At 49.5% G+C, this 12,139-nt stretch overlaps 1 protein-coding gene across 2 annotated transcripts in view; it reads right to left on the bottom strand.

Moving 5' to 3' along the window:
• The window catches only part of LOC135917278 (uncharacterized), a 57,000-nt gene extending 45,602 nt beyond the window's left edge, over positions 1 to 11,398 (bottom strand). Inside the window, exon 1 of one of the 2 annotated variants that reach the window (XM_065450831.1) lies at positions 10,943 to 11,398. Coding sequence is in view for 1 of the 2 variants with exons in the window: in XM_065450830.1 (XP_065306902.1) it covers positions 10,943 to 10,957 (15 nt within the window). In the remaining variant the exon portion in view is untranslated. The remainder of the gene's footprint in view (positions 1 to 10,942) is intronic. The other variant, XM_065450830.1, reaches the window with a different exon arrangement.
• Between the last annotated feature and the right edge of the window lie 741 nt (positions 11,399 to 12,139).

Genomic DNA, 12,139 nt, shown 5'->3' with positions numbered 1-12,139 from the left:
CGGCGATTTCGATCTCCAATTCCTTGCCTCGATATGTCGCGAAATGAAAACACGTAGAAAACTGCGCTCAAATTTCGCGTTAGGGAGTATCGTAATCATAGGACATTTTTTTTTTCCTTCACTTACATAAATAGATCGAAATGCGTGCACCGAATCCTGTCGTAGAGTGATTTACTCAGACAAATAACGACGAAACATTCGCTGCTATCCCAATTATTATAACTATAGTATGGCGGACATTTTCTGTCCAACAGCGCGGGAGCTAGTAAAACGTAAACTGAAACACATCCCTGCTTGATAGTGCGGAGATGGCAGTGTCGTCTGATTCTGATGCCGACCATAAGCAGCCGCCTCGTCTTTGGGTAATCATGGCAAGATGCAGTTAGCCTCAGGGCGCTGCCGCCACGCCTTGGAGTGACATTCGCAGCGTCCTTTGCCTCTCCAGGTTGATGCGAAGAAATGCGAAGGGTCACCGCGTACGTATTCGGTAGCATGCGCCCCTGTGCGGATTTCCCGCTGTACAACTTCGTACTAAGCGAAAGTTGGCGCCACCGCACTTCGAATAATTCGGCTTAAACAGATGCACTGCTCTCGGGACTCCGAACGGGTTATCGATATTTCGTATAAAGCGATATCGTTGAACCGATAGTTTTGCTGCAGTTCAAATTATAATCACATGACAGACAATACATTTCAAGTGCTTTTTTTCGTAGCTCATTTAAAAGTGGTAGTGTCGAATAACTTATTCTTGCTATGGAAAATGAGTATGATAAGGATCACGGTGATACCTGCGGCAGACTGGCGACGATACCTGGAGCTACTTCGCGCTTCCGCTCCTCGCATCGGCCTACGTTCATCTCGACAACTGCAGCCTGCCGATGGTACTCTTCACCCCCACACTTCCTACTCCCCCCCCCCCCTCCCCCGCCTATCGGAGATTGGACGTACGCCCTACGCGCTGAGAAACAGAGGAAATGGGAGCGGCGCTCTCCGGCAATCTTCTCGTAGCCGCCCCCCTCCCTGCTCTCGCTTCTCGGGCGAATGTCACCTGGCCGACCGGCGGCCGCGCGCGCTCTCCTCGCGGCCTTGGCAATCCATCATCCTCGCGGCGCGCCAGCCGTGGCCGCTGCGCCGTCGCCTCGCTTCGAGGGATGCCACAAGCCAGCGAACCGAGCCAGCCAGAGCACACGTGAGCGCGGCGGCTGCCGACACACACACACACGCTGCGTCACGCCGAGGCACCCAAACAAAACAATAAAGAGAGAGAGAGAGAGACACACAATCCGGCGTGCGGAGGGCTGAATTTCGATGAGAGAGCGAGAGAGAGAGTGGGGGAAGCCTCTGGGCGACGTCGTTCGCCCGCGGGTCTCTCCTGCGCTTCTTCAGGGTTCTCCGCGCGGGCGCTCGCTGAAATGGATACGGAACGCGAGCGGGCGCGACAGGCGCGCAGATTGTGTCTCCTCTCTCGCCTCCTCCTCCTCCTCGGAGCGCCAGGGGCGAGTCCGTCAGACTGCTGCGCACGCGATGGAGACGCCTTTGACGCGCGTTGATCGAGGCGGAATTTTCTTTTCACGGGACGGATCGGTCTCGTTCCGATTGGAATGAAATTGCGGGACGGCGACGCGTTGTCTAGACAGGTTCCTCCATCCATTCTTTTTTTTTATTTCTTCCTCTCGCCGAGGGCAGCTTTCTCTCCTCCATTCCCGTGACCCAATCCATAATTATTCGATTTAGCTATTATAAAGAAAAAGAAAAACCTTAGTTTTCCTGGAATTTTTTTAGTTGACTGAGAACGTTCAGACCATGCCAGTGCGACTTATGCTATGTTCAGACTACGTTCGCAAGGCGCCGATTTTTCGTAACATACGTAAGCGGAAGCGCAACAAGCGTATGCGTCTAGTTCAGACTGCGAACGTAAAGGTGCCAACGTGCGCAATTCTCGCAAAAATCGTGGGTGAGAGTGTTAAAGGGTCGGCAACATTTACGACTGTTATGTTACGACCGTTGCGACACAGCCAATGATCGATAAGCTTTCGTCTTTCAACAACCGGTGACGACACTTCCGTCCTTCCGTCTGCAGACAGCTCCGGGCGCGGGAAGTGCCATTCCACCATTCCGTGCGCACGATTGGCTGTGTTCGTGAAAATTTTTGCAGTGCGCCTAGCGAGACTGTTTTCAGTTCATCTGGTTTATCCGCCGAGGAAATCGATGGCCGCAGATGCGTGCTCCGAACTTCGATGAGTGGTCTCACTAGGTTTTCAAGGAAGCGGAACTGCTGGGGCGACATGCGCATGAAGTTGTGAAACATCGCAGCGTCACCAACTCGGAGCTTGGCGAAAAGGTTGTGAAAATCGCCGTCCACTGCTCTGTCGATAAATACTTGCCGCACCCAAACCCTTCTGCGTTGCCTTCGTCGTCTTCGGGCGATTGAATACATCACTACAAGTTTGTTTTGAGCGTGAATTTCTTCGAGCTCGGACAGCGCTCGCATGTTGACAGGAGCCATATTGGACCGCTGGTGACGTCGATTCTGCAGCTCTAAGTTTGATTGGCCTGTTGTAAAAGCCGTAATTTACGCAGCAGTAAATGTGAACAAAGGTGCCGGCTTAACTGCCGTAACGTTTTTTACAGCCGTTACGTTCGATATGCCGAAAGAGCTGTTACGCGCGTTATGACCGTAGTGTGAACATAGCATTACACGCTTCACCTGCAGCTTAGGCGCAGCTGGTCACCCACGTACGCAGCGCGCGAAGTTGTGCGTGCGTAGCGAAGCACGCGAGCACGATACGGCAATAGTTGGCCGGATGCAAAAGGTGAGAAGGTGAGTCCCGACTTGCACGCGTAGGAACCAGTAGTGTGCTACTCAGCGCCACCATATGCCACCTTCTAAAACTGCGTAGCCAATGTCAGCCGCCACGAAGTCAAACCACAAGCCGGAGTCACATCTTCAGCAAGAGCGATATCGAAAAATTCGCTCTCGTGGACACGCGAGAACACGCGAGAACGTCCCGCAAAGCACGCTGAGCCCACAGCGGACGCTACGCAGCTTTTGAAAAGCTGCGGGCGCTGTCAGGATTGGGGGCTCAATCCCTTCGTCCGTGGTCCTTTGCCAAGATTGGAGTACGGCATGAATTCGAAGGTAGCTGGCCCATGCCGTCGTCCAACTTATTTACGCTGAGATCGTTGATGAAGTGAAGAACTGCTTCTCATCGAGAACGAGGAAAAAGGGTTTATTTACAGAAATTAACTCAGTCTAACATGACTGCTTGAGAAAAAGAGTAACAGTCCAACATGACTGCATGAGAGAAGTGACTCAGTCTAACATGACTGCTCAAGAGAAGTGTTTTTAACATTCGCACAACCACAGTTTTTATACACTCGATCCGCCGGTCCTACGACGCGGCGGCTGTTCGTTTTCACATCACCAACACGCAGCTGCTCTGAAGATCAGTTTACAGACACAAAGGCACACACATTCCGAAGCCCAAGCGACGGCGTTGAAGGGGGTGGCGTTCCGGAAAATATCGACGCCGCTCGAGGGTCGCTCGTTGTTTTGCGTCTTGCAGAACCGTGAGAAGCGCAAAAATAAGTCGTTCCCGCGGCAGCTTGACCAGGCGGGTCAAATCAGCTCCGCGTTGGGGAACTCTGGAATCATTGTCCACACACCAAACTCGTCCCGTCACAATGTCGAAGGGGCTGGAGGAAGGCGGCGGATTCCAGCGCAAAGGTCGCTTCTTTGTACGCCTCGCAGCTGCAGCGACGGAGAGGCGGAGGTGCGCGTCTTGCACCCCTTTTCGTAATCGGGTGGCAAGGTGGCAATCTTGTTGCGCAACTCGCCGTTCTTGACAGCGCCTCCATGGCCCGAAAAGTCTCGACTGTCTAGCGCTGACAACCGCTAGGCAGGAAGAGAACGGCTGCTGGTCAGGGGGGGGGGGATTGATGTCTTGGCTCGCAGCGACCACCTGTGCATTGATGTCACCGCCCCAAAACATCCAACAAGGACAGGCAACTGCAAAATGAACCCCACAACACGGCTCTGCGCCGAGATGACGTGCATCGGCTCTCACCTTAGACTCGCTAGGCTTCAAAAAAAACAACAACATAAGTGCAGAAACAAAAAAAATGCTGCATTTCACTATGCCAATTTCTGAAGCAAATTCCTGCTGACAAATTCAGCAATCATGGAGGGAATCCTGCTAAATGAGAGGGGATCTTTTTCGCTTAATAAAATTAACACTAGTAACCCTAAAATTTAGGCGGGACCCCCAAACGCAGAATTCAAATTAGCCTGCTCAAACCATCCGCATTGCTATGCAACTTTCCCTTTTTATATCTAACGGAGAAGTTGTACTCTTGGAGAGTGAGGCTCCATCGGAGCAAGCGGCCGTTTTTGTGTGACATTTGATTGAGCCACGTCAGAGGACAGTGGTCGGTCTCGAAGATGAACTTCGCTCCGTACAAGTAACACGACAACTTCTGGGCGGCCCAAACCAAACAAGCGCATTCCTTCTCTGAAGCGCTGTAGGCTTCCTCTCTTACATTTAGTTTACGGCTGGCGTAGAGGATAGGATGCTCCTCGTTATCGTCGCCGACCTGACTAAGTACCACGCCCATACCTCTGTCGCTTGCGTCGCATTGAACTATGAATTCCTTTGTGTAGTCTGGCGCGCGAAGCACAGGGCGAGAAACCAATAGCGTTTTCAAACTTTGGAAAGCGTTCTCTTTGTCCTTATCCCAGTGTACGTTACTCGGTGCTCCCTTTCGGAGGGCGTCTGTTAATGGACTTGCCAATTGCGAGTAATTCGGAATGTACCGTTGATAGTACCCCACAAGTCCCAAAAATGAACGAACGTCCGTTTTCGTGCGCGGCTGTGAAAAATCTCCAATCGTAGCTATTTTCAGCTCAGCCGGCCGTCTCATGTCCTGACCGACAACATGGCCCAGATAAGTAACCTGTGAACAACCGAACCTACACTTTTCCGTTTTCATCGTTAAGCCGGCTTCAAACGTACGAAGCCTCGCATTCCTGTCGTAATAGAATTTGGCGTTCTTTTGAGCTAGTGCCATGTTCTTTCCGACTAGTTCTTGGGTCGCGCTTAGCCGTTCCAGTAAATTTAGTACGTATTCAACCACGGTTGGACTCTCCCCTCTTTCCTCCCACATCTCTCTTAACATTCTCAGTGGAGAACGGAGTGTCCTCCCATACACTAGTTCTGCTGGTGAGAACCCTGTCGCTTCATGTGGAACCGTTCGCAAAGCAAACAAAGTTGCCGGCAGACAGTTCTCCCAGTCCTCCTTGTGCTCGTAACAGAGCGCACGCAAAACTCGCTTAAGCACCGAATGCCACATCTCTACACTGTTTGACTGAGGGTGATAGACAGAACTGTGTATTAACTTTACCCCGCACTTTTGCAAGAATGTGGAAGTCAGTGCGCTCGTGAATACTGACCCTTGATCTGCCTGAATTTCGGCTGGAAACCCAACTCGTGCAAACACTGTCAAAAGCGCGTCTACTACTTCAGTGGAGCTGAGCTCTTTCAAAGGGATTGCTTCTGGAAACTTGGTAGCCGGACACAGCATGGTAAACAAGTACCTGTAGCCTGATTTTGTTTTTGGAAGAGGCCCTACCGTGTCTATTACAAGCCGTCTGAAAGGCTCTGTTATTAAGGGCACTACCTTCAGTGGAGCTTTCCAAGTCTCTCCTGGTTTACCAGAACGCTGGCAGGCGTCGCATGATCTTACAAAGTTTTCTACATCTTTGAAACAGCCAGGCCAGTAGTATTCCATAAGCAATCTTTCCTTTGATTTGTTTATGCCTAGGTGGCCGGACCACCCATTTCCATGACAAAGACTCAAAAGGTCCTCCCTATACTTAGTAGGTATGACTAACTGATCTAAAATCTTACCCTTTCGATCTCTGTAATGCCGATACAACAATCCTCCTCTCTCATGTATCGTTACGTTGCGCCTAGCAATGCCTTCTTTAGCTGTGTCACGTAATTTAGCTAAGCTCTCATCATTCTTTTGCTCAGCTGCCAGTGACTCTCTATCCACGCGTAAGAGTTGATCAAAGTTCTTTGAGGCCGGTGATAATAACGACCCTGTCTCGCTTGTGAGCGCGTCTGCTTGCTCTTCCTGCAGGCTAGAACTCTGACACTCTAGTGCTACGCTCTCATTGAGCTGGTCAGCTGGCAGGCTCTCCTCAACTGTTCTTTTGTCCCTCGGGCCTAGCTCGGATTCGGGTATTGAAGCTATCCCCTTTTCTGCTTCAGCTGGAGGAGCTTGAGCATTTTCAGCCGAAAGCGCCGCGATCTTACGAGCTTGGCCTCGGGTCAATGCCTGTACTATGCCCTCTCCCAGTTTGAGCCCTCTGTCACGCAGTAACTGATTCGAACGATTCGAAAAGATGTAGGGATACTGCAGTGACAAAAATTTGGAAACTGCAGCCTCAGTCTCTAGCTCCCCGAATGGTCCACTGATTTTGACTTTGGCCAGGGGCAGACACACGCTGTGTTCTTCTACAACCTGTTTTATCCATGCTACTTCTCCGGTGAAGTCATCTACCATCACGTAAGACGGATGGACAATGTCCAGCGTGGCGGCACTGTCTCTTAGCACTCGGCATGGTTTTCCATTAACTTGCAGGTCGTGGAGATATGGACTTAAAAGTTCCATATTCTCATCTTTTTCCTCCACGTAGGAAAAAACTACGCTAGACTTCTCGCAGTTTACAGCTATATGTCCCCGTTTGTGGCATTTGTAACAGCGAATTGGTCTAAAAGATCCGAACTTTCTTTTCTGTTCTTGTGCGGTTTCTCCGTTAAGTTTCTCCTCGCTCTTTTCTGCGGGCTTTTCCGCCATGTCTACAGGCTTCGATCGTCTAGTTTGCGCACCCCTTTTGAACGGAAATGGTTTCCGCGGTCCATTTCGACCGTCCCAGTTTCCCTCCTCGGCGTTCAATTTTCTACGGGTTGCGTACTCTTCGGCTAATTCAGCCGCCCTTTCCACAGTGTTTACATTACCTCTGTCTTGCACCCACAGTTTCACAGCTTGGGGGATGGTTTTGTAAAACTGCTCTAGACACATGCATTCAATGATCATGTCTCTGCTGTCGTATGCTTCCGCGCTTTTAAGCCACTCGACTAGGTTGGCCTTTAAGCTATACGCAAACTCCGGATAGCCCTCGCTATCTTTCTTGCCTGTGCTCCTAAACCTTTGCCGAAAAGCTTCGGCTGAAAGGCGGTATTTCTTCAGGAGACTAGCCTTAACTTTTGCATAATCATATGCATCCTGCACACTCAGTCTGGCGATTACTTCCGCCGCCTCACACGGCAACATAGACAGCAACCGCTGTGGCCATGTACTCGGGCCGAAGTTCATCTTTTCGCAAGTCCTTTCAAAATTGCATAGGAACAAGCCTATGTCGGTCCCGACCTCAAATGGCTTTAATAGCCTGTCCATGCGGTATGATTCTGCCTCACTTGATCGTCCCAGAGTGCCTTCACTTCCTTGAGACAACTCCAAACGTTTGCTTTCAAGTTCAAGTTGCATTTTTCTTAACTCGCGATCTTTATCGCGTTCCTCCCTTTCTTTTCTCTCTCGTTCTTCTCTCTTTTTCAGAAGTTCAAACCCCAGTTCAACGTCTTCCTCACTGGCCTGTTCGGAAATGATATGCAATAATTCTGATTTTAGCATTTCCTTACGTACATCTAGGCCCAGTTCCTCACCAACAATCAACAACTCGTCTCTCAGCAGTGTCCTTAATTCCATGACTGCTGCTTTACTGCCTTGATTCTGCTCTCTAAATCTAGCTAGTAAAACACAACCTAGCTAACACACAACAATCTAGCTTCCCTACTGTTCTAAACAGAACAACCACAAAATGAAGCCTAGAGAGTCAAAGCAAAAACCAAGCACTCACCGCAGATACAGCACCATGTCGCAAAGTCCATCTCACCGCTGTCAGCCAGTTGTCAGGATTGGAGGCTCAATCCCTTCGTCCGTGGTCCTTTGCCAAGATTGGAGTACGGCATGAATTCGAAGGTAGCTGGCCCATGCCGTCGTCCAACTTATTTACGCTGAGATCGTTGATGAAGTGAAGAACTGCTTCTCATCGAGAACGAGGAAAAAGGGTTTATTTACAGAAATTAACTCAGTCTAACATGACTGCTTGAGAAAAAGAGTAACAGTCCAACATGACTGCATGAGAGAAGTGACTCAGTCTAACATGACTGCTCAAGAGAAGTGTTTTTAACATTCGCACAACCACAGTTTTTATACACTCGATCCGCCGGTCCTACGACGCGGCGGCTGTTCGTTTTCACATCACCAACACGCAGCTGCTCTGAAGATCAGTTTACAGACACAAAGGCACACACATTCCGAAGCCCAAGCGACGGCGTTGAAGGGGGTGGCGTTCCGGAAAATATCGACGCCGCTCGAGGGTCGCTCGTTGTTTTGCGTCTTGCAGAACCGTGAGAAGCGCAAAAATAAGTCGTTCCCGCGGCAGCTTGACCAGGCGGGTCAAATCAGCTCCGCGTTGGGGAACTCTGGAATCATTGTCCACACACCAAACTCGTCCCGTCACAATGTCGAAGGGGCTGGAGGAAGGCGGCGGATTCCAGCGCAAAGGTCGCTTCTTTGTACGCCTCGCAGCTGCAGCGACGGAGAGGCGGAGGTGCGCGTCTTGCACCCCTTTTCGTAATCGGGTGGCAAGGTGGCAATCTTGTTGCGCAACTCGCCGTTCTTGACAGCGCGCGCAAGATACCCGTGCGTGCTCCTGCGTACTGCGCATGCGCACTGAGGCCTCCGCGGGTTTCCTGCGCCCGCATAGCTGCTGCGGACGCCCATCTAAAACTTTCTGTTGACATCTTGAACTTATAAAGTACCGAAACAGGCGTGAAAGCTCACGTCCATAATCTGGCGACAGTACCGATAGTGAGTATAGGGACTGTAAATTTTGGAAAAGCCTGCTAGAAATGCAACCCTTGCAATGCATTCCCCGCAAATCAACATTTAATGCCTGCAGAAACGCGATCGGAAGAGGCACCGGCGCGCAAATTATATTTTAAGTTTTCGACAGTGTCCAAACATAACATGGTGCACGTGAATATCCTGTGGTTTAATATGTATACGTCTGGCTGCCCTGTGCAAAAAAAAAAAATTATATTTCATATGGTGCAGTTGACATTGAATATGATTCACTATGTACATAATCAGTGTGTTTGTTTTGGCACCGATCACGGAGATGTGAAACACGTTACACTGCCCAGAATTTGTCGAAGAGTGAGATACTCTCTTTCAGGGGTCGAAACGTACGCAGAGTGGCTTCGTGCGCGACCAGGAATGACTTGGTCTTGCTGTAGGGACACCGGGGTTTTCAGAAGTCATTGTCATTACGCTTCTCTCTCCTGTAGCTGCGTCGAAATTGTCTACGGGCGTGCAGACTGCTATCAAACGCCATCAGCCTTGTAGCACAGTATTTAAGATGCCGTTCACCAGTCTAGCGAGTTTTTCTCAGACCGTACTGAGAGAGAGACCGACACGACGACTGTGGCGAACCCTGGGTTCGCGCGTGCGCCTCGCCAGCTGTCCCGCGGCGTCGACAGCTCTTCCAGGGTCCTGGTAACAGAGCTGGGCTGCGGCGCCGCAATCACACTCGATGCCGGCGGCGTTTATGGGTTGCGCGACGCATCCGGAAATGAGAGGCACTCGTCGCCGGCGGCTGCCGCACACAACGCGCACGCTCAAGCCTTTAAGGGCACCGCCCCCAGAAGTTCTGGTGACACGCACGCCATCCGCGCGCGGCTCTCTCTCTCTCTCTCTCTCTCTCTCTCTCTCAGCCATAACGCCATAACTCTCAGAAGCTTCGCGCTCTCCTGCCGCTTTTGAAGAAACGCAGACCCAATTTGCCGCAAACAGCGAGTTGGATACACACATATATAGAACATACGCGCGGTGACGATGTTTTCTCTTTCTTTCTTTCTTTGTTTCTTCTTCTTCTTCTTATTTTTTTACGGGTGGCGTTATTTGGCTCGGTTGGTTCGTAAACTGTCGCCTGAAGCGTTCACCGGAACGGGTGGTTGGGGTGAGAGGGTAGAGCGTAAGAGAGAGAGAGCGGCACGTTCTTGACACGGTTTCACGCTGTGGTTAGCGAAGGAGAGAGGAAGGAAAAGGCGCGAAATTTAGAGAGAAGGAAAGCAGCACGGTGCGGCTTCCGTCTTTATACAAAGCGGCACGTTTTCACGCCTTCGTGAGCTCGTGGTAATGAGCAACTATAAAAACGCAGTAATGAGGAAAGGATGCGGCGGAGCGATATTAGTCTGGTGTGCTGCGTAACGTTTTTGTTTTTGTTTTTTTTTGCTCGTGGTAATGAGCAACTATAAAAACGCAGTAATGAGGAAAGGATGCGGCGGAGCGATATTAGTCTGGTGTGCTGCGTAACGTTTTTGTTTTTGTTTTTTTTTTTTTTGCTCACGGTATGTAGCTTCGCCTTGAAGTTCAACTTCTCCTTTTTCGTCGCGAACTACAAATTGCAAGGTGAAGAGACAGGGAAAGTGATGACAAGTTAAGGAAACGGGTCCCGACTCACGTTCTTACTTTCATCTTGAAAAAAGAAAAGAATTGCATAATATCTATTCTGCCAGCTGCGGTGGGTTTTCACAAAAAACTGACGTAAAAGCGTCACAAGCTTGAATTCTGCGACATGAGCCTAATAAAACGAGAAAGTCGTATACTCGTACTATACTGTTCGTCATATGTGCCCTTTAGCATACTGCGATTGGAGCAGAGAAGTTGACGCGATTCCGTGAGACCTCGAAAAAGAAAAGCAGTGATTAGTTCGAACTATTATGAGATCCTGGCGAACTGCTCGGAGCTAGCAAATACAATGTCTCGCAGTGGAAATGAAACGCGAACACTTTATGGAAATATTGTTACGTACCAGTGTTGGTTCCATCAAGATGGTCGCCTTTGGGGAACGTGTGAGTGCTGATCTCAGTTCCTGGTTCACCTCACAAAAGCAGTTTTGCAGCTGTCCTTACATGAGCACACCATTGGCGATCAGTTTCCGTGTAGCTATTTTTTTCTGAGCGCCAACAAGGCTGCGTTCTTTTCACGCACGGGCAAGAATACCTGAAAGGAAAATCACACATGGCCGCATCCGACGGGGTGTGGGCAGCTTCGCATGAATTCTGTCACGTGGCGTAGAGGCTGAAGAGGCGCGAAGAAAGACGCGTAGGCAGGCAGGCAGGCAGAGCACACAAAGTCAGAATTAAACTGTTTGTTAGGTGAAGTTGAAGACCTAAAACAGAGACTGGACTTGAAGCCGGTGGTAAGCGGCTCATGCGGTATGTACAAGGCAGTAGTCGAATCGAATGACCGATGGGGTGACGTCTCCTATATACGTGCGTCATCGGCCATTCAAAATGAACTTGTGGTCGCGATAAGTTGCATGATGGAATCATAGAATCGTCGCGGCCAACTTGCAGTCTGATAAGACGGGCCCGTCTTGCGCCGTGACAAGCGTGCGATCGCGGCTGAACCACTCGCGGAAAACTTTAGAATGATGAAATTGAGGGTGCCATACCTCCAGCTTTGATTGATCGATTTATTGACTGACTGACCGACTGACTTATGAAGGACGTCGCATAATGTTTCTGACCTCTTGTGCGTCTAATGCAAACCCAATCACACAAATTCTGTGCTCCTTTAGGACATGAAAATAAATAAATAAATAAATAAATAAATAAATAAATAAATAAATAAATAAATAAATAAATAAATAAATAAATAAATAAATAAATAAATAAATCGTTCGCCTACAACCCAAGACAAGGGGGACCGTTTGCCTCTGCTGAGATCATCGGGTTGGTAAGGTAACTTCAAACTTGGTAGGGACGAAACGAAGAAGCTTTAGTATATGATCAATAACAGAAAACCGCTCCAGTGGCTATCAAAACTTGTGCGTAGGAAGAAAAAAAATGTTTGGATGGTGATGCAGTCTCATTATACATTCTACAAACTGTATGCAGAGAACAAATCATAATTACTGTTTCTTAGGATCGGTCACGCGCCACTGTTGATACGTTTTGTACGCTGAAAGCACGTTAGGAACTCGATCTTAGATGAAGTTATTAAA

Source organism: Dermacentor albipictus, chromosome 5, assembly GCF_038994185.2.
Source record: "Dermacentor albipictus isolate Rhodes 1998 colony chromosome 5, USDA_Dalb.pri_finalv2, whole genome shotgun sequence".
NCBI classification, from domain to species: domain Eukaryota; kingdom Metazoa; phylum Arthropoda; class Arachnida; order Ixodida; family Ixodidae; genus Dermacentor; species Dermacentor albipictus.
The sequence above is the reverse complement of the archived record's forward strand: the minus strand, read 5'-3'. Positions and strand labels throughout refer to the sequence as shown.